General features: G+C 40.2%; 1 protein-coding gene across 18 annotated transcripts in view; it reads right to left on the bottom strand.

Annotated features, from left to right (window-relative positions):
- Afdn (afadin, adherens junction formation factor) overlaps nt 1–23,422 on the bottom strand; it is a 143,870-nt gene that overhangs the window by 41,452 nt on the left and 78,996 nt on the right. For 10 of the 18 annotated variants that reach the window (XM_029471155.1, XM_029471166.1, XM_029471154.1 and 7 more), the window contains 11 exons: nt 21,377–21,495; nt 17,470–17,531; nt 17,165–17,370; nt 15,414–15,434; nt 14,535–14,680; nt 14,126–14,220; nt 12,760–13,025; nt 11,334–11,477; nt 8,351–8,549; nt 3,843–3,946; nt 1,944–2,030 (listed from right to left, as the gene is read on the bottom strand). In XM_029471155.1, the coding sequence (XP_029327015.1) occupies nt 1,944–2,030; nt 3,843–3,946; nt 8,351–8,549; nt 11,334–11,477; nt 12,760–13,025; nt 14,126–14,220; nt 14,535–14,680; nt 15,414–15,434; nt 17,165–17,370; nt 17,470–17,531; nt 21,377–21,495 (1,449 nt within the window). The remainder of the gene's footprint in view (nt 1–1,943; nt 2,031–3,842; nt 3,947–8,350; nt 8,550–11,333; nt 11,478–12,759; nt 13,026–14,125; nt 14,221–14,534; nt 14,681–15,413; nt 15,435–17,164; nt 17,371–17,469; nt 17,532–21,376; nt 21,496–23,422) is intronic. The other 8 variants (XR_003835276.1, XM_021150047.2, XM_029471160.1 and 5 more) reach the window with 1 other exon arrangement.

Below are 23,422 nucleotides of genomic sequence, written 5' to 3'. Positions count from 1 at the left end.
CTTAATTCCAAAGATCAGCTAATATCCCACAATGTTTGGATGACTACTTTCATGCTCATTAATCTATTTATTTCTTAACTTTTAAAAAGTTCAAATACAGTTTCACGTATCCACAATGAATCCTGGTATGTTTAACACTGTGGACAAGTTTCTTCACAGTAAATTCATCTAACACTATTCTAATACAGTCGACAATTTAGCATACTAAGTTAATGAAATAAATGAGTGGCTCATTGTATGAAAACAGTATGAGTGAGCACTGAAAAGAAGTCAATAACCAGTATTCCTCCCCAGTTCCTGGCTCAGCTCCTGCGTCCAGGTGCCTTATCTTAATGACAGACTGCCTCTGCAAGCTGGCATTGCTCATAGTCCTCATCACAGCAGCAGAAAGAAAACTAAGACAAGCATACTTTAAAAGTTAAAAAAAAAAAAGTTCTTATTTTTGCTAACAAGTAATTTTGTCTATCACATTCCAGCAGCTGACTTAGCAAACAGCACTAGAGAGAAATATGTTTATCAATGACAATGCAAGCCTAACCATCAAACTCCAGTGCTGGCGAGGACTAGAAATCACACAAGGATCTGGCTTGGCTCAAGGGCAAGCTCAGGACAGGAAGTTGCTAGTAAAATGCTGGAAGGTGTAGGACATCAACTATGTGTTTTATGTTTTTTTGCTGTGTCTTGTTTTTTTTTTGAGACAGGATTGTGCTATATATCCCAGGCTAGGCTAGGTTAGACTCTCCATCTTCCTGATCCTGCCTGCTAAAAGCTGGGATTACAAGCATGGACCAACATGTCTCTTTTTTAAAATAAGCAAGAAGGACAAAGATCCAAGAAGAAGGAGTGACGAACATGTGCTTACAATCTACTCCCAGCCAAGAGCCATGACTTGGTAAGCTGCTCATCCTCCCGAATGGAGCAATGCTGTCCTCACAATCCGCCCTACATCTCAAGCCATGTGTACCATATGTAAATCAGTGGGCCAGAGTAGGGGACTTAATGCAGCCTTTAAAAATACTCAAGATGAGGCTTCAAATATCAATTTCCAATTGATATTCATCATAATACTATTCTGATGTACCGAAATGACAAGCACCAATTTAAAATATTTCTCAGAATGTACTGTATCATGACATTTGGGATGTTCTTTATTCATAATGTCATAGGTGTTTGCAAGCTTCTCAAATACTCTCTGGGAATAAGACAAAGGTAACAACTTCTGCTGACAAAGTGTCATTTTACGCAAAATATCACTACAGCTCAACAAAATATCTTATTAAATATTAGCTAAAACTCCTATTTGGAAAAGATAAGGTAATAACATATGTGATATGAAAGTACAGTGGAGAGAATTTGAGGAAGAGAACCAGTCAGAATAGGATGAAGACACGAGGAAACAGTAATGGAGAGGGGAATGCTGAAAACCACATGCAAAAACATTTGTTCTACTGAAAGTATATGACTATGATTGTGGAAGCTTTTGCTAAAAAAAAACTTCTAGTCATACTACTAATTTCTTTTAACTGAAAGAAAGAAAATCTTTCTTTAGCAGACTAATAGGTGAAAGGAGAACAAGGAAGGTGAGGAAGCTGACAATGCCTTCGATGGATACGCAGCTGAATTTAAGCTCCGATCCACCCTCTAGTAGAAAATGCCCTGAGATTGGAATGGTTGTGTTATTAGGTCCCCATGATGTCAAACACGGAGTTGAAAAGTGCTGCTACGCAATACTATAAAGTAACAGATGCAATTGTTCTCTTGTGCCCATATTTGCTTTTCTCGCTGTGGCTACCAAGTCTTGACCATGCCTTTACACTATTTCCTCTGAGACTATCTATCTATCCCATCTCAAGGTACTATTTACTCTATCCAGACTCTCACACAGAGATCATCCTTCAATGGTCTCAGATAGGAAAGATGCTCCCATGCTCCTTCAGTCCTACCTTGGCTGCAACGATGCTGAGGCCCATTCCATTCTGCTTCTTCAGAGTCACAGTGATTATCTCAGGCTCCTTCCTCAGAGGCTGGGCCTAAGATGACAGAAGAGGTTTACTCTATGACTAACACGAACTGCTTTTACATGGTTGGAAAGGAAGCTATTTGTTATAACCGAGAATGGGAAAGGGCATAAAGGGTCCACTGCCTCAGGTACTTTTCTTTTTTAAAAGATTTATTTATTTTACTTATGAGTATTCTGTAGCTGTCTTCAGACACACCAGAAGAGGGCATCAGATCCCATTACACATGCTTGTGAATCACCGTGTGGTTGCTGGGAACTAAACTCAGGACTTCTGGAAGAGCAGTCAGTGCTCTTAACCACTGAGCCAACTCTCTAGTCACACAGGTTCTTTTCATTTGGTAAACAAAATACTGAATCATTTGATTATAGTCTAGAAGGTGAGTCTTAGTTACAAATACCATTTAAATATTAAGTATTTAATATATGAAACAAAATTAAACTTCTCTTACTATCAGGTTAGAAAACAAACATAAAAATAAAATCCAATTTTTATCTTAATGATCTTTTAAATATAACCATTAAGCTTTTGTTCTCCACTGAAAAAAGTTTAGAATTATTGCATATTGTCTGGGAAGCTAGCAGAAAATGGCTGTAACAGAGATGAACTACTATCTTTGTCTCTTGAGAAACTGAGTCATTGTACTGAAAATGATGACCATAAATGAGCTATAGGATGCGCTACAAGTATTCCTACTACTCTGCCAAGAAATGCACCCTGCGCTGGGCACTCGGTGCAAAGAGACTGAACGCAGTGGAGCCACAGAGCAGCCAAAGCTTAGACACAGCCAGAGGAAGCTGGCTGGTGGTTTTTGTTTTGTGTTTTTTGTTTTTGTTTTTTTAAGGTAAACATTATTTAAGTCACATTACACTCAGGTCAAACTTCAAACCAAAATGTGAACAGTTAAAAAGCAAAATGAACACTGAGTACGTGCTGATGAAAACTTAACTCTTAAGATATATATTACAGAAGGTGGTATTTAAACAACAGCAAGTTAAGGTATAGCCCATGAAGGACTGGGAGAAAACAGAGTCATGTGACAGCAAGACAGTTGGTTTATATAAACCAACAACTGAAATCTATCTCAATGAGCAAGCAATGAGTCCAAGAAGTGCTTATCTTCCTGTTAAGATCTGGTCATCAGCTGCTGCTGCTGTTGTTACTTTGAATCTGACCAAAAATAAACACAGGAAGTCAAGAAAAAGGAATGGTCACTGTTAGGTCTGAGCCATACATTTGGTATAACATCATCTATTAACTCAATTTGAGGACACAGCTCTGATGCATGTTCAAATTTAAAGTATGCAGAAGCCATAATTGCTACTCTGAATTTAATATATAAAAAAGTATCCATTATGAAACTCTGTATTTGAAGCAAAGTATAATTTTTCTTAAGATAGAGGAAACTCCTTACAATCTCAAAATAGTGAGTTATGATATACATTTAAGATACGGCAGAAATGAGTAGAAAAGAAATTACTTTTGCAACTGAAAAATAGTTTTCTAATAATATCTTTCAAAGTTACTACACTACATGTTTCAAATGTGTGTGCGCGTGCACAGGCTGCCGTAACTGTGAGCATAAATACTCTTTACTTCTGAAGAACCATTATTATAGCACAACTGTACAGACCTGGCTATTGGAGCAAGCATATGTATTTTTACAAATCAAGGTTTTAAAATGTTTGAATCTATCTGGTATAAGAAAATCATTTTAAATGTCCATCGTAACACTCAGTGTAAGCAGAGGATTTTGTATCTCACATCTTCAACTCATTAGAAACATATCTGGTGCTCTAATCCATCCAAACCTCAAATACTTGCCAGTTCTGTGTTCTCACGCATAAGGTGACTTTCATAATCTGCTCCTTCAAAATATATTGTCCAGGTACCTGGTGAACGTGTGTGAGGAACCAATCTACAAAATCCTAAGAAGAAAACAGTAATTAGAAAATGGGTAAGGCATACCTAATCACATACAATTTCCAACAAGGAAAACAAGACAGAGTATTGCTTTATATTGAGCGCCAGGGTGGGTATTTTGTGATAAGGTCTCATTATGAATCTGAGGATTGTCTGGAACCATGCTTCTGCCTCAGCTTCTCAAGTGCAGGGATTTACAGGGATATGACACCACATTCATCTGAAGGTTTAATACCTTAGTGAATGCTCATTTTCACATTCTATATCTTTATTCCCTCTGAAAACTGTTTAAAACCATGTACCTGATTGATCCATCAGGATTTAAGCAACAATAACAAAAAGTTGCTGGGTTTCCTCTTCTGTGCACACCAAAGAACTATTTTTCTTTTACTATGAAAATTAGTGAGCTACTCTTTAACTACATCCTTGCAGAACTATACATTCCACCCTAAAGGAAAACCAACAACAACACACCTATTTGTTTAGCAAAAGACAAGCACAGAGAACCAGAGAATGGCACAGGTACAGGCTATTGGTTTACTATACCATTCTGTATTAAATTCTCACACTACAGACCATTTAAAATGAACATCCTCGAGTTGGGAGGGTCCATTCTCACAGCATTTTGTCCAATTTCTTCTAACTTCATATGTGTTTAAATTACTAACAAATGTTCATAGCAGCCTTATTTATAATAGCCAGGAGCTGGAAAGAACTCAGATGTCCTTCAACAGAGGAATAGACACAGAAAATGTGGTACATTTACACAATGGAATACTACTCAGCTATTAAAAACAATGACTTCATGAAATTCTTAGGCAAATGGATGCAACTAGAAAATATCCTGAGTGAGGTGACCCAGTCACAAAAGAAAACACATGGTATGCACTCACTGAGAAGCTCCAAATAGCCAAGATACAATTCACAGACCACATGAAACTCAAGAAAGAAGGAAGACCAAAGTATGAATGCCTCAGTCCTTCTTAGAACAGGGAACAAAATACTCATGGGAGGAAATATGGAGACAAAGTATGAATCAGAGACTTTTCAACTCACAAGTTTTTTAACTTGAATTTCTTATATTTTGGTTGTGAGCCTAGCCTTTAACGGCTGAGCCATCTCTCCAGCCCACAGACCACATGAAGCTCAAGAAGAAGGAAAACCAAAGTGTGCATACATCAGTCCTTCTTAGAAGAGGAACAAAATACCCACGAAAAGAGTTACAGAGACTGTGGAGCAGAGACTGAAGGAAAGGCCATCCAGAGACTGCCCCACCTGGGGATCCATCCCATATACAATCACCAAATGCAGACACTATTGTGGATGCCAAGAAGAGCTTACTGACAGGAGCCTGATTACAGCTGCCTCCTGAGAGGCTCTGCCAGAGCCTGACAAATATAGAGGCAGATGCTCGAAGCCAACCATTGGACTGAGCACAGGGTCCCCAGTGGAGGACTGAAGGGGTTTGTAACCCTATAAGAACAACTATATCAACCAACCAGACCCCCCCCCGACCCCCGCCCTGAGATCCCAGGGACTAGACCACCAACCAAAGAGTCCACATGGAGGGACCCATGGCTCCAGCCGCATATGTAGCAGATGGCCTTGTCAAACATCAATAGGAGGAGAGGCCCCAGTATAAGGGAATGCCAGGGCGGGGAGGTGGGAGTGGGTGGGTGGGTGGGGGAGAACCCTCATAGAAGCAAGGGTAGGGGAAATGGAATAGGGGGTTTCCAGAGGGGAAACTGGGAAAGGGGGTAACATTTAAAAATGTAAATAAAGAAAATATTCAATGAAAGAAAGAAAGAAAGAAAGAAAGAAAGAAAGAAAGAAAGAAAGAAAGAAAGAAAGAAAGGAAAAAAAAAGAGAGTTCTGCTTTGTTGTTTTCTGAGACAGGATTTAAACGTATTTGTAGCCTAGACTGGCTGCAAACTCATGATCCTCCTGCCTTAGTTTTCTGTTATAGCTAAGTGTAGAATACTTTATCTAGAATGTGCAAGGTCCTTAGCTGGACCCGATACTCCCACCAAAATATTTATGACGCCTTATTGAGGACATACTTAAAGAACTAAGACTCCTATTCAAAGCCATATCACCATCACTTAGTCAAGGTTTATTTTATATTCCTCAGGGTTCTTTTTTGACAAAACCATCTCACACAAGGTTTCCAGAATTGTGACTATGCTACAGGGCTGCTGCCGTCTTCTTGTCCTGAACAGCCAGTGTGGCTCAAGATCACACTCCCGTGGACATGACTGATGTCTGAGTGCAGCTGCCCTAGGGAGGCTTCCCTGGTCTAGCGCTTTACCACTGTAATATAATGTGGATTGCTGTTATCAGACATGTATTTGTGGGAGAGGAATAAAGAACATTAGTTAAAGCAAAAAAAAAAAAAAAAAAAAAAATGTAATTTCACTTTTAAAAATGTTTCAATCTAGTTTCATTGATATGAGTTCAGACTTTGCTTTTCTTCAAGTTTTAAAGAATTATAATTCTATTAAAAATTTGAATTTCAATAATTGTAAGCAATGTTTTATGTTTTCAAATGTCAGGTTTCCATAACAAGCTCTGCACTATACTGCTGATGGGAACTGATTTGTCATAGCTTGAGGTACTCGTCATAACTCAGGCCTTAGTCTGGGCTGGTTTTATAGTCTTTCCCAGAACTGCTTTGTACTGGGGGTGGAGGGGGACTGACAGTACACAGTAGTCCTTTAATCAGCTTACAAAGAAAAGAGTGTGAAGAATTAACAAACACTGATGTCATAACACTCAGCCTACTTTACACCTTTAAAGGCATCTGTGTGCTAGGCTGCATGAACTATAAACATCAAACATGCACGAAACAATGTATGGATGCCAAGACCAGAACCAAGTATCACACGGCCTAAGACTACTTATCCAAGAGAGCCTAGGGGAAAGTATGAAGAAAGATCTTCATCAGGCTAAGCACTCAAGTGTTTCCATGCTGGCAAATACCTATTGCACACATGACAAAACTGGCACACTATAAATTATGTCCACTTCCAAAGTCGTAACAGACTATAGTCGCCTGGCTTACTTATTTATAGGATATTAATTAAAGCCTTTCTGAGCACCCAGCATCAAACATGCCTCAGTGAGTACAGGCAGGAATGAGGAAGCCCAGCCAAACCTAAAGTAGCCCAGCACTGGGACACCAGGGTAAGGATACAATAGAGGGATTGTGCCTAGCTTAAAGCCCATGGTTTCAACCTGATCTCCTGAGAACATGCACATGAAAAGACACCTTTAAGGAACTCCACAGCAAGCAGTCAAATAGCTTTACTGTGTTCCCCATGCTGTGACCAGGGGCCTTCCATGGGCTGGAGTTCTTCCATTAGAGAGGGATACCTTTGAGACTATTTAAGCCTGGCTATGGCCTGACCATGTGACCACAGGTTTACCTGTCCCATGAATGAGGACCCTTCAGGTCTAAACCTGCTCCTTCAAACTTCAGTTTTCTTCAGTGACCTCAGCTCTGTTTCCCTGACCTCGGACTTCTTGTCTCTGAGAACAGCAAACCTGCTAGGAAGACTAAAGCACAAACTGCTTTATCGGCAACACAATTCATGACAAGAGACAGCCTTTCAATGGAGTGATCTTTTGTTCACTGTACTTTTGAAGATATAAAACATATTTATTGTAGTGAGTGAAGTCAGGTAAGACAATCACACTTACTGTATTTGTATACAGCCACAGCACCTTTACTGGTCTTACTATTTGTTATTCAGACTCCTGTACTTTGGGACTATCTTCCAACTCATATGTTATTCTCCATATCAAAAAAAAAAAAAAATGTAGCAGAGTACAATTAAAATTTGGTTTGTTTCAAAGCCATGCTTTAAAGAAAAACAGTGTTTTTAAAAAATTGATAGACATCAGCAAATCAGTCTATCAAAGGTCATGGGGAAAAAGCTAGAGACTGATAGAAGTCTGCATGATGTGGTGGCCTGAGAATCTACACAGAACCCTCCCCCTGAAGGCAACCTGTCCAGTTCTCTGAGCTCTTGACTGACTTATAAGAAAGGAACTAAGGTAAGGGGTGACCTGCCCATGACAGTCCAGTGGCTGGCAGTGGGGTAGATCCCTCAGAACCCAGGGATCCTTTACTGCTTTCCATGCCAGGAGATAGGTGTGGTTAGAGATGCTTTGTTATGGCACCGTGTGGGAAGAAAGCAGGCACGAAGTCAAGGGAGACAACACACCACATGGGGTCATGTCTGGACATGCAAGATCTTTAATCTCAATGAAACTCTTCTGGAGTCCCAGGAACACAGCTTCCTCAGGAGAGCCGGCACAACTCTGCAGGCCTGCTATCCAGAGAGCCAGTACAAAGCCCACTTGAACCCAGTTGGAGCTCTAACTGAGGTGTGACAAGTGGTATTTACCTCTCTGGCACAGAGGGTCTAAAAATTCTTGTAAACCATTTGGAATGTTTCTGACAACATCACAGGAATAGCCATCTTCTGGCAGAAGAAAAGGCAGCTGTAGGTCTGGGTCTTCCTCCAACTGCACGTCTCTGCCATCACTGCGGGCAAGTTCATCAGCTGTGTTCTCAGCAACAGCCACAACATTTTCTATGAGATCCTGCAGAGGACAAACATGGACTCATCAAGAGATGCTCACTGATGGGAAGCACCATCTCACAGATGTGACCTCAGGGGAGCAATAGGATATGTAGAGCTGGCTTCACAAAGTGCCTGCATGTCAGACACACACCACTTAAAGACAGAACAGAAGGCTTTAAAACACTGTTTTAGCACCTGATGTGCTTTCTTCCAAAGCAGGTGATTTGTATAACTCTTTAACACACTGTTATGAAGCTGTGAATAATTATTTTTATAGTACATAAAATACCACAGGGAAAATGAATGAGAAAATACAAACAAAAACACAGGTAAAATATCTAGCTTGGAAGTCTATCAGTAGAAGAACTGCTGAATGGGGGAGGGGGGCCTGTGGATGATTTACATTACAAGATACATTACTAACACATATCCGGGAGTGGGGGTAGTTAGTGAGTGGTGAGAAAGAAAGTAAACGCAACAAGCTCTCCATTCTGAGGCTCATTAACATGAAGATCCCAGCGCACTTCCCCACAACTTCTATATGGGGAGCAGAGCAGCCTCTGGAGACAGTCCTGGGCTCTACCACCATTTTCCTTTCCCACAAAAGGAACAAAAGTCTAGGTTTATTTATAATGTCAAAGGGAGTTTCATCTACTGTTAAAATTAAATGCTAGAAGCTACTGTAAATACTTTGCATATGGTCGCTTCTGCAGCAAGTGCATCATAACACTCACTCACGGTATCATGGTAACCACGATTCCTTCCCATCACTGTAACATGACTTTCTGGTGCAGTATACTGCTGCTGGGGTGATATCCAGTGTTTGGCTATTCTGTACCTGTCTTTTATTGAAACTCAGCATGAGCTTCATTTGTCCACCAACTAGCATAATCTTCTCCAAACAGCTGGCTCGGGTGTTAGATGTTATGTAAGACCCCCGAAACTAGGGAGACCTCCGCTCAAGTCCTAGGATGAGCTGACGACACCCCAATAACTCGAGAGAAAACCACACCTGATGCAAACTGCAAGAGGCTTTATCATCAGCTAGCTGAGGAAGAACTCCTTTTGCAGCCAGTGGCAGGGCAGGGGAGTTTGACCCTGAGCAGTAACAGTAGGGGGCTTTTAACAGCTAGCTGAGGAATTGGGAGGAGTTGGGAGGAGTTTGGCTACAGCTCTTCTCTGGCGGGTGTCCTTGGTAAAATTACAAGGTATGAGGAGTGGGAAGTGAGCTGTAGCTCTTCTCTGTGGAATCTATCTCCATGTCCTTGGCACAGGGAGCCAAGCAAGCGCCTGGCTAGGTCTCCCCACAATCATCACATCTCTGGCTGTAAGGCACAGAAACAAAAAGGCTTTTTGCTGGCTATAGAGAACAAAGAGCTTCTTTCTGGCTGTATTTTTAGAGCTCAGGGAAAACAAGCTTGGGGGAAACGCTTTAAGTCGGGGTCTCACAGTTGTTCTTGAGTGGAACTGCCGCGTCCTCCTAAAGGTGTATATACTGAGAGAAAGGCTTGCTTTCCTATGCTTAGAGGCTTTGAGGGAATGATTAGATCTAAAGGGCTCTTGTCTTCATCAATGGATAAATAGTTGGGGAATTCAGACTTGAATAGGTTATTGTGAAGTGGCAGAACTAGGGGAAATTGGGTCTAATTAGAAACAGGTCACAGGGGGAAATCTATCTTTAAAGATTTTTATTTTGCCATGGCCCCTTCCTGTCTTTGAATAATTTTCCCCCTGAGTAGTCCATATATACTACCTCTGTATACAGAGGGTAAGAACAGGTCAAAGAAATGATTCCAGCCAAGGCTGGCATGGTAAACAATTAAAAGGGATTAGAAGAACACGGGCAACTTACAGGCCGCTGTCCCAGCAAAGGAGAGCTTCCCAACCCCCACGCTACGCTATCTAATTCTAGATGATTCATGAAAAGTCCTTTGAGTCCTCCCCTATCCCACGACAGAATGGTAGTGAGCTCAACCTGTGTCCTGAAATTCTAGTATGAGTTGTCAGTTGCTCTAATTTTAAGATGGCAACACATGTCATGAGCAAAGAGGATAACTGCTGCAATTTCTGTTCCCTGGCTGCAGGAAGGAAACAGTTCTCCTCCATAGCATCTTCTTTGCAATGGAGTTCTCTGCCTTACTACAACCCACAATCATGAAACCAGTTGATCACGGGCTTGAAACTCAGAAACCCTGAGTCCAAATCTCTCCTCTTTCAAACTGTCTCTCAGGTATTGACTTAAGATGGTAGCATCTGTAACACAGCTCTGTCTCTCTGTGTGTATACATGCACACACATGCACACACATACACACATACACACACACACACATACACACACAAATGGGTTTCTTACCCTGAAGTCCTCCTTATAGAAGGAGATCAGAACTCCCACAATTCCAGACTTTCTTCTGGATGAGATTTTGCTTGTTACCAATCAGACACGGATATATGAAATCAAGAAAGCTGCTATCTAGTGAAGACTCATGCATGCCGTTCCTGATGGCAGGAGTGTACAAGACATATAGAAAGTATCCTTGTACCTCCTGTAGCAACTCTGGCTCTCTGGTACTCAGGCATGGTGGTATGAACTTCAACTCAATCCCCATTACTCCCTGAATCAAATCATTTCTCACTTAAAATGTGTATAACGTCTCTAGTCTTTGCACTGAAGAGTAAACTGCCCTGAGAGACAGTTTCAGGTCAGCTGTGCTGGCACACAGTGAGCATGCTCTCCTCTCCCACCACCCCCATCTCCTGTGCAGACACACCCACACTTTGTGGTACAGTAAATACTCACATACCGTAGGGATAAAAGGCTCATCAGGTGCACAGTGGTAATTTTGTAACAAGGCTTGAAGCTGCAGAGAATTTAACTTAAAGCATGTGCTGTTTATATTTGGAATGTCATCAGGTACGTACTTATCCATCGTAAGCAATGTTGTAGCCTATTTAAGAGAACAAAAATCATGCAGTGAGATAAAGTATTTTTTCTTTGAAAGTCATTCTTTGTAAAGCCGAGAGTGTAAAGCTTATAAAAGACCTCACACTCAGTATCATGTGTGAAGCTGGAGGTTCAAATCTCCAGTACCACACAACAAAAATATCCATTTATAACCACCATAAAGGCAGTAACTTGTTAATTTGATTTTTAAATGCAAGATGCTTTTAAAGAGGCATTAACATTGAGCTACATATAGTAAACTATAAGCATACTTTTGTAGCTTTTAAACAGACTCTTGGGTTTTACTTTAGTTTTTATGTTTTTAATATAATTTTATTCAACTATCAATGCTTATAAAGCCTTTTAAACAGTCTCCTGTAAAACTTGAAATTTATATAGCAAGCCAGGTGATTATTTAATAGGAATCTGATAGTTTTGCAAATATGAATTTTGATAAAAGCTGAGAACTAATCACCTTCTTGGGTTACTAAATATCTTTAGAGAAAATGAAGGCATAAAAACAAAAGTTAATAAATGCATTTAAATAAATGTTTTAAGTTTTGAGGCTGCATATAACTCATGTCCTTCATTATAAACACCAGTTCCTAGACTTTGGTATCTGAGAGCTGTTAAAATAGTAGGTTATGATTAACATCTAAAGAGTTAACTGCTGCCCCATTTTAAAATCATCATTTATCCTTCAGTAAAACCTATTTTGCTGGTCTCATAAAAAAGAACATGTCAGTGATCTCTCTGTCCTACTGTTTCCACACCTTGTTACAGAAGGAACCATGTCCTTAGATGCTGATGCTGGAGGCTGGAGTACTATGCAGGAAGGGCCTTGTGCATACAACTGGTCAAAAGGAGGCCAGGTTTACTGATGCCCCTGTACAAAACAGGGACTTGGACAGACATATACCCAAGAACACCACATGAAATCTGTGGCAAAGACTGGCCAAAGAACGCCTAAGTTGGGTATAAACTACCAAGGGCTGGAAGAACCAACTTATATTCATTCAAGTCCCTCAGAGGCCAGCACCTTGATTTCAACCTCTGGTTTCCAGGAGAGAGAGAGACAATAAACCTCGGCTGAGACATTTAGTTTTAGCTGGCTTGTTACAGCATCCCGGAGGCTACTACCACAGTAGCTGCTTGACTGAATGCATATGGAAAGAACACTGAGGCTCTATCACCCCAAGTTGTCACTCATCATATCAATCTAAAATTCATGTACTGGCAGGGAAGAGGGAGAAGCAAGGAGAATGGAGTACAACCACTGTCCACACCTGTACAATTCTGCTCAAGTGACAGTCAGCTGCCAGCTCTAGTCCCTGCTTCTCTGCCCAAGCTTCAATATGCCCCAGCTGCTGGCGGATAATTGCACCCCAGTAGTGAGAACACAGGCCTGAATCTGGGTCAGTCACCAGTCTGTTGAACAGCCACATATTGATGAAGTGGAAAAGCTGAGAGAAGAGCTGGATGGTCAAGGCAGCATTGACTCTGCAGCGCCGCAGCAAGGACATGGCTCCTGTGAGCGTGTGCAGCACATCATCTGTTCAGGACATGGGACAAATCGTCAGGGGCCGTGTAACAGCAGAACCTCCGAGTCATACCAACCTCAGACAAAGGTAGTTATATCAATTAACAAATGTGTCAAACCGGTTACAAACACCAAATTCAAACAGAAAGCAGGGGTGTGCTTAGAACACATAGTTTCTAACCACTATTCAAATAAATTTACCTAAAAGTCTTTTAAAGAAGCAAAGCAAAAGTGAAAATGGCTCCTAACTAAGTCTGACAGCCAGCTCTTTGGAAGTCATCTCAAAGCTACAATAAGGCACTCATTTAAGAAACAAGCCTGGGGCTGGAAGGACAGTTTCATAGCTAAGAGCACTTGTTGCAGTGCAGCAGCACTGTTCTTCCACAAGACCAAAGTTTGTTTCCCAGTTGCTTAAACTCCAACATTATGGACTCTGATGCCCTCTTCTGGCCTTCTTGGGTACACACAGCATATTTTCACACAAACACGTAACACAAATAAAAATAAATCTTAAAAGAAGAAAGACATTCCTTACAATATACTGCATACTAAGATAAACTTAGGGCTGGAGAGGTGGCTTGGAAACTGCTGCACTTGCAGGTCCAGGTTCAGTTCCTAGTACCGTACATGGCATAAGGGCCATCTATGTATGATTCTAGTTCCAGGAAATCCCACTTCTTTTCCTGGCCTCTGTTGGATACTAGACACACACGTACAAGTAGTCAAAGCTCCTATACATTTAAAAAAAAAAAATGCAGGCCCTTAGGAGGGTGGCACAGCAGAAGCTTGCTAGGCCTATAACCCAGACAGAGGTCAGTAGCAGCAGAAGACTAGTAAAACTAGGAACTAGAGAGAGTTCAGTGATTAACAACACTGGCTAGTCTTTCAGAGGCCCAAGTTCAATTCCCAGCATCCACATAGTGGGTCACAACAGTCTTTAATTTAATTCTAGTTCTAGGCAATCTGACACCCTTTTCTTACCTCTGTGGCTCAGATATGGTATACAGACATAAATGCAGTCAGAACATACAAACATTTAATATATTAAAAAAAAAAAAAGACTTAAAAATAAACCCAAGTTCAATGTTAGGGGAGGCACATAGGACCCTAACCTATTTTTGGTCTTTGCAGACTGTTCTCCTCAGGATCATCCAGAAAGGCTGGCATGTAGTTATTAAGTTCTGACTGAAGGCAATGAACCAAGTACCTGAAAATACACAAACAATTTTAATCACCTGAGCAGGTTGCACAAAGACAGTGTTAGATTTTTACCATTTGAGACAATCTGTATTCTTTAAGAATATTTTCCATTAAAAATAACAAAAATTGTACTCTGGAACAGTCACAACCCTGCAGTTGTTTCAGAGCACACTGCTCTTAAGTTAACACAATCTCCTGTGTTTTGTGGCAATCAAGCATCTTCACTTAGGGTAAGTAAAATCTTTAACACTGGCTTTGAAAACAGAACATGAAGCTTGTGAGCATGAAAACGTATTATTCTTTCCAGAATGTGCTTCTTACTTAAATGCCATCTGAACCAAGTGTGCCAGGACATCCTGGGCATCCAGCGTGATCCGACTAAGGTCTCGGTCCTGCTTGATGAAGTTGAGAAGCTCAGATGCATTTGCCATCCAAAAAGCAAGTGCTCCTGCAATGTTCTTCTGTTTCTGTGGACAGAAAACATTTCCATAAACAAAGCAAGGCATCAGAAAAATTACAAATAAACAGGAATGCTCCTGAGAAGCTGAAGATAGACCAGTACCTTCCCATCTCCACCAGGTAGTTACCACAGATACCAGATACTTGCAAAGAAATTTAGATACATACAGAGCAATGGTAAGCAAATAACCAATGCAGCGTCTGAGGATTCATATACACAGTCATACTAGTCTAATTAAATGGAATTTGCAGAGTCAGTAAAGAATGGCTATATTGTGTATTACAAAACCAAATTGTAGATTATGCATTATCTGGTAATCTGCGTAGCACACACACAGGTATCCATGGTTACCCACAGCCACCCTGATACTTGTAGTCACTGGCTTGGACACCATGCAACTCAGTATCAAGTACTGATCTATCACATCCTCTCCCGACCACATTTGCAGGCCAGGCAACCTTAGATGAGATCCAAAGAATAGGAACCAAGGATAAATAATAGAGAAGAAACAGAACTTTTGTCATTTCATATCCACACTCAAGTGCATTAAGCAGAAATTATGAAATGCTGATATAAGTTGCGCAGTCAAAAAGGATTTTAGTGTTGCATGTTTCAGTTGCTGAATGAGGGTTATGAACTGCTCAGTCCAGTTTTTGTAGGCTCATATTTGTAATGGAAGCAGCATGAGAAACTCAGCTAAGCCAACATAGCTAGGATCAGTTCCCAGCAGTATGTCCTACCTGATCAACCTGGTCTACTTCCTGGAGAAAAACAGACGAGGGGAAATCAAGCAGAACGAGAGAAAGAAACTTGTAAACAATCATGATAATTTAAAAAAAATCAAAACACTAACATGAAGGTACGACATGAGCACGACACTTAGTTATTCCCAAAGCATCTGACACAGAGGGTTAGGTTCATGTTAACATCAGCACAATCTCTTTACAGTTTATAAAGACAATGTCATAATAAAGCACAAATGAACACGCTCCTCTCTTTAAGAGATAACGCAAAGGAAGGACCTCCAACACTTTAAAGTGATTCTGTGAGCTTACTACATGAAGGTGAAAGGATCCATTCCCGTGAATTAACTATGAAGATGAAAATGGAAACACTGAGAAAAACAATCCAAATAAAAGCTGACAATTTCTAAAGTGCATAAAGAATTCATCTATACCTGTACTAAAGGGAATGCTGGTTTGGGCAGTAGACTCTAAATTATCTACTATGGTAATTTTTTCCCATCACCAATGAGTGATCCAATGATGCACTGAATCTACTCTGAACTTTAAAAGCCTTTTCCAGCTAATAATCTAAGTTCCCACTAGCAGATACTGAGGATCAATTCTCAAAGGCAGTTTGGTGATGAAATGATCCAGTCTGAGTGACACAGGCTTCAAGTTCACACACTGGCGAGAGACAGACGATAACTTTGGATGACAACTAAGAAGAACACTTACATTTGTTTATATAAAATGATGATACCAGAAATAACAAAGTATCTTTTTATCTATTCTCTAGCTTAAATAAGCCCATCAAAATCCTACTGTGCTAGTCACTCAAATGTGAAAGAAAAATTTGTGGAAAACGTTTGGCTTTTAAAAAGAACTCAGAAAGTATTAAGAGACCATCTCAGTTACCCTCAAATTATACTGCCAAAAATATTTTTTTAAGTCACCAAATCATTTAACTAAAGTAATTAACATTGCACTTTTAGTTTCTTAGCTGAGTTTAGTTTCTTAGCTGAGTTAAGAAAACTTTTTAAAGTCTTTAAATTTACTTATAGTAACCTTTACAATTAAATCCTCAAATTACCTGCAAATATGGAAAACAGCCGCACCAAGTTTATAAACTGTAGACTGAGGAGTTAGCTAAGGGAGCCAAACCACCACCCAAGAATTCTTACCAGGGTAGAGACTCACACCTTAATGAGAAGTTTACCCTCCAGCCAATTAACCCTACAGAAACACTCTCAAGAATACATACGTGCAAACGCACCCAACACCACAGGCTCTACAAAAAAGCAAGTGCCTCACACTAAAAAACTCTAAGAAAGTGGACCCCAGGGACTGTGGAAAGAGAGAATGACTATCCTTGCTGCACTGGAGAAATACTCTTAGGTTAGAGCAGCACACACCAGAATGCAGATGACTGTATACTGTGTGAATTTCATTTCAATAATTTAAAGAAAATTCAAAAAATAACCTGACCACCCTCTAAGCACTCTCTCACATGTACTATAATTTCAGGGTATTTTTCACAATTGTTGGGTTACAGTTTATCTTCATTTTCTCTACAATTTACAGAGAAGAAATTTTTTAGAACAAGGTGTTATTTTCTTTCGACTTTAAAAATCTATGCATTTTATTTAAAAAAAAAAAAAAAAAAGACCCCCAGGCTGTACAGGCAAAACTGGTCATCAGATCAGAAGTGTCACAGAAACTAACAAGATGGCTGCCATCCTCCCAGCACTTGCTGGGCTGCCACTCACCTGGATGACCCCTTCCATCATGCTCACCATCTTGTTGACAACAGCAATGGCCTTATGTGTACGCTCTGTAGGACTGATGTCGGGCCTGTGCTGGCTGGACAATACATACCGGCATGCCATGTATAACACATATGTAGGTGACAACTTAAAATGAACTGTAGAGCTATTGGTATAGTTTATAATGGCAGATAAAAAAGAGTCTTCAGCTGTAAAACAAGAAAAAAAATGAGCATACAGTATGCAAGTCACCTGGAGAAAATGGAGCAAGAACTCATCCACTAATAATAGAATCTAAAATCACTCACAGCTTTCCCTGAATTCAATGCTGGCAGGCAGTATCAGTTCAGGCCCAGTAGCATCCTGAGTCCTGAAAGAAAAAAACTGACATCATTGAACCTGCCTTAAGAGAGGATCAACAGCTGATACCACCTGTCCTCACTGCCCTGTGCACCTCTAAGCTAGTTTGTATCCACATGGAGTTTTGAAGTGTGACATAGCAGTACAGCCTCTCAGCCTCATCAGTTACCTAGTCAAACATTCAGAAGAACAGACAGAAGGTTGACTCCTTGAAGTAGCTATCATGCAGATATAACACAAGTCTGGATTATTAATGAGTGTGCCATGTTAAAGACAAGGATCTAAACCACCCAGCTCAGGTAACAGTGTAAAGAAAGACACTGCTGGGAGACACCACACTGCGCTGGAAACTGAGCCCTTCCAAATGGAAGAAAGCATGTCCTAGGAGGCAGGCAGCAATCCATCCCCACGGACAAGATTAAACACTGCTAGGGACTGAACTGGGTCCTCCGCAAGCAAGACGGCTGCTCTTAACTGACAAGCATGTCTCCAGCCCCTCGGGTTTTGTTTTTAAACAACACAGTATTTCCTTTATCAAAGCACACAATAAAGCATGCTTTAGAAAACAAAGACAACAACAACAAAAACGGTCATTCTATCTGCTCATCTTCCTCAAGGTCACATAAATATCAGATGCTATCACTTTATCTATAAGGAACTATCAAAAATTTAAATAACTGGAAACATTTCTAAGAACTAGCTAAGTACTTACTGTGCTACTGTTTATACATCTCTAGGTACTCAGGAACAAATGAATTAGAAAGCTAAGTCTAGTTCTGAGATAGATGTCTTCAGAAGATGGCTCAGAGCCCCAGTGCTGAGAAAGATGCCTGAACACTGTTCTGCCTAACTCCTCCTCAGCTGTAAACCTATACACATGGCTGAGTACATCCAACAGGCTCCATATACCTTATGCTATGACTATGGCCAGAAAACATTTGAAAGTTACCACTGAGGCCTTGCAGAAATAGTAAACTACGTAAGTATAACTCCACTGTAGCTCTCCTTACCTTTATGGCTAACATTTCCTTCAAATACCCTTTCCTTCTGAGATATAATTATGACCATAGTTATTCTAAGGTCGTTTGCTACTAAATAAACACACAAGTAACCTTCGTTAATATTTCAACATCTTTCTCACTTTTGTCCAACTTTACAGAGATAATTAGGAATAATTCTTAAAATTAGAAAACTGACCCACACACACCCGGCATAAGGCTAGGAACATGTGTTCCCCTTTTCTGCAAAATTCACTGTGAATTATAATGACATAGTATATTAGAAACATTAAGTAAAGACAGACCTAAATGGAGATGGAATATCATCAAGGCCAAGATCCCTGAAGCAGAACTACTTGCTAATGGCTTTAAAGGGAGGGGCTCTATCTCTAACACTACCGTGGTCCACTAAGCACAGGCAGATGGATGGTGACACGCTGGCAGATCCAAGTACACAACATCACTGGCCCACTCACGGTAAGTTAACACAAACAGCCAAATAATTTTGTTTGAAAGTACAAGAGGATAATGTGGTATAGATCTCTAATAATTTACAAACCAGCTGCCTGAAAGAATTCTTTCCCAGTAGCACTAACTCCCTTCTCCTCAGTATCACCTCTGCCAAGCATGGGAAGGTGATAAAAAGAAAACAATACAAGGGACTGGACAAGTACCTAACAGTCAAGAAAGACTGTGGTGTAACCACACACACACACACACACACACACACAAACAAACACACATACGCGCGCGCATGCACACACATGTGCATCAAACACACCATACACAAATAAATAAATCTAAAGAAAAAACCAAAATGTTAACACACACTATTATCATTTTAAAAGCAAAATTATTTCCATTAAATTATATTAGTCAAAGTTAATCCAGTCTATAATTTAACAACTTAAGTTTAACTTAAGAATTTAAGAAAACAACATGATTTTAATTCACAATTATTTCAATATGGATCTTATACTAAGTATACTTTTTTTGAGACAGGGTCTCACCATAAAACTTTGGCTGACTGGAAGTGACTGTGTAGACCAGGCTGGCCTCAAACTCATAAACTCACAGATATCTGCCTGGCTCCAGGATTAAAGGTGTGTGCACTATTGTGCTTAGTTAGCAGCTTCCAATGCATAAATGAATTAGCTTGGATAAACTGTGTAAACTACTCATTTCATTCTTTTAACAAATTTAGTAAAGAGTGTATATAAACTGGAAAAAGAAAAAAACCTGTTGATGATTAAAAGAAAAATCATTCCTATCACTCTAAAGGGTGCTTATACTTGCCTAAACTTTTCATTTTAATCCTATTTATGAAAATGATTCATATCTTATGGCACACCATTTAAATTAACCTTTGCTACGTTCAGCATTGTCAGTGTGAAGGCTGTAGTGGGAATTAGAAGGACGGTTTATGTTCCCATCTTGTCTTAGTATCAACAAACAACAACTTAGTGTAAATAAAACTTTTACGATTTGCAAAGCAGACTAGGCTTACCTTGCAAAACGTTGTCAAAACGTGTTCTTATAGGGAATACTTTTTAATTAGCCATGGCTACTTTGATATAGCAAGAGCATATTTACTTGCTTCCATGTTCTGTCTCTCCACTTAGATTCCTAGTCACATTTCCCCATTACCATATAGATGCACGGCTGTGCTCATTGTAACACCAACTCATATTGGGTATGGAAACACGCCTTTAACCCCCAGCACTTGGGAGGCGGAGGCAGGAGGACCTCTTTGAGTCCAATTCCACCTTGGCTGACATACTGAGGTTCAAGGACAGCCAGGGTTTTATACTGAAGCCCATCTCAAAAAAAACAAGAAAACAAAAAAAAAAACATAAAAAAAACCAAAGCAACTCACCACTACGCAAGATGGACAACATATTTCCTCTACACCACCCAATACAAGTAAGTGCAAACATGGAAAGAGAACTACATGTATGACACCTAATAATCACAAAGCCAAAAAGTCTTATATGAACAGTCAAAAACACAGAATAAAAGTATACTGATATTTGCTGATAACTATGTATTTTATTTCTGGACTGAAGTTATTAATAATCTTGCACATAGTGCCCTCTGCTGGACGATGGTAAAATAATAAACGATGTCTTGGGTTGACAGTCAACTCTAACCCTAGGTATGTCCCCTGCTTCTGCCAACCATCCGTTCTGGATCTCTGACAAGAACACAAAGAATGCCTCCTTCAAAACACTAAGACAGGTCAGTGTCTTCAGCTCCCTCCCGCCAATAACACATTCACTCAGCCTGTGACTACTGCGGTGTCACTAACAGTGAGCGAGCAGGTGGGACACGACCTGCTAGAGCACTTAAAACAATTTCAGAGATATGGAATTCTGATTTATTAAGGCAACATACTAGAAAGCATAAAAGAATACAGAAAGCAGAGAAGCTCTGTGTTACAAGAAATGAAACAACAATATAAGGAAACTAGTTCACCCTCTACTTGCCTCAACAGGGAGACATACCACGAAGTCTGCATAGGGAATATGTCTCTCCAAAATCATTTGTGTGTTTATGTCTCTACAAATGAATACAATCTATAAAAATGATGGCATACTAACATGTTATAAAGACATCCTTTCTCTCTGTGTGTATAAAGCAGCCAACATAAAAGAGCAAGTGTGACCCAACATGCTGTGTGTCAGCACACCTAGACTGGGGCAAGTAAGGAATACACCTCCTCACCAGTCATTCAGTAACACAAAAATCGTCATTAAACCCCAGGAGAGGTTGCAGCTAAATCTGTCAACTCAAGAATTGTTACAGAAAGCCTCCTCTAGGACTGTTCTCTTCTCTCAGTTAAGTCAACGTGAGTTACCTGTTTTCTCGTCGTCGATATTCCTGCTCCTGGTCCAGTCGGATCATTGGCTTCACCATCCCTCGCTCAGCTGTGCTAGAGGCAGAGGACACCCTGTCACTGTCCAGTCTAGTAGTGCTCTGTGACAAGGGAAGCCAGAGTGTGTTAGAACACCTCACAGCCCAGCCATCGGCTTTCCACTTAGCATTGCAGGCAGCAATCTGATGTGCAGTTGCTACTCAGGTACGGTAAGGACACAGACCAGAGAGTAATTTGGAAACACTCAGGACAAGCTGCCCAAGGTTCTGCCCAGAAGCTCACAGCACTGAACACAACAGCATGAAAAACAAACTGTTGATTTTCAAAGGGCAAGGAATAAACTTTATCAACAAAATATAAAGACAAAATGATTTTGAAAGACTAGTCATTTTACTTCCAAAGTTATAGTCACAAAATAAAACTAAGCAATAGACTGCACAATTTTTAGGTTTTAAAACTTTTGAAAACTAAGTTTATAAATGGTGAGCAATGGCAATGGAAAATTAAATTAGAACATGTTTATGTAAATTAGGGCATGTTTATGTACTTATCCACTGAAGAATTGCTCTAAAGTATCTTAAGGAAAAAAAACCTACTCATAACACAACAGTATAATGTACATAGACAAACAAAAGCCTAATAGCGTTGGAACATGTGACTGCACACAAAGACACAGGTGCATACCTCCCTATGACACAAGCACTCTGGAAAGGGTCCAATAGTGTCGAAAAGGCTAATCTACATACTACGGATAACAGATTTTCATTCTCCCTCTATTTACCAAGTCTTCTGTGTTGAGTATACATTGTGATGAGAAAAGTTCTGCTTGACCTCTCAAGTTATACACTCATTTGTATGTGCCAAGATTCTGTTGCAGCGTGGCACTACTCAAAGCAAGAGAGGGAGGGATGAGAGTAATTAAAGAAGCAGGGTTCCCATGTCCAGAGCTCACAAACTACATCATCAAGTAGCAAGCAAAGATAGCAGCAGTATTAATTAATAGTTATACAGAAGTCTAGCATGGAGTAATATGACCAGATGATGCTCAAAGAACAACCCCGTGTCCCCCGTCAGGAGGATGGGCTAAGACAAGAAGGGGACAATCATATGAAAACAAAGAATGAGATCAAGTACAAGGTAAAAAGAGCTTCAGAGAGACAAGTGGGACACTCAGGAAGGGTGTAGAGGAGGAGGGCAGATACTAATTACAACACTCCTGGAGGGATGGAAGCCACATCCCAAGAGCTGTCTGTGAGCTGGGAAGATACAAGCAGCTCTGACAGCAGAGCACCAACAGAACCAAAGCATGTCTCTACAATTCGAGAGCAATGGCAACCAACATGGGCTGACCAGGAGCACCCAAGAGGAGCTGTTGCTCACAAAACTGCTAATGAGCAAGGCAGAGACATACAGACACTTTACAGTCAGAGAAATAGGACATGACAATCCTCATGCAAGAGTTGTGCAAAGATAAGAAATCTAAGTCAGCTTCAGTGGGGCAAAGCCATGGTTGGTGGTATAATTTACTAAAATAAAGACAATGAGAAAAAATTAAGTTTAAGAACAAAAACAAAAGCAGAGCTTCATTTACTATGTTAAATTTGAAGTTCCCATCAGACATTCTATCATAAAAATGTCACAGCAAGTTAGTCAAGCCTCTGAGGATGTTTGGAGAGACCAGGGGTCAAAGGCATACATTAGGGATCATAGACAACAACAAATGGTGTAGTCTTAGCCAACATGGCAAGGTCTCCCAGGGACTATGCATAAATACATAAGACAGAGCCCTAGAGCTGACGGCTTAGCTCTCCAATTTTCAGAAATTAAGTATATCTGAGAATGAAGTAGCAAAAATTCATCTAAAAAGAGCCACCAAGCCATGACTCAAAGATAAAGACAGAATTTACCCTGGAAATAGAAAGGTATATCTCGAAGACCAAAGTGTGGACACTTTGCCCCTTAGAAATGGGAACAAAACACCCATGGAAGGAGTTACAGAGACAAAATTTGGAGCTGTGACGAAAGGAT

The sequence above is a fragment of the Mus caroli genome, chromosome 17 (genome assembly GCF_900094665.2).
Source record: "Mus caroli chromosome 17, CAROLI_EIJ_v1.1, whole genome shotgun sequence".
NCBI lineage: Eukaryota > Metazoa > Chordata > Mammalia > Rodentia > Muridae > Mus > Mus caroli.
Note: the sequence above shows the minus strand (reverse complement) of the source record. Positions and strands in the feature narration are given on the sequence as shown.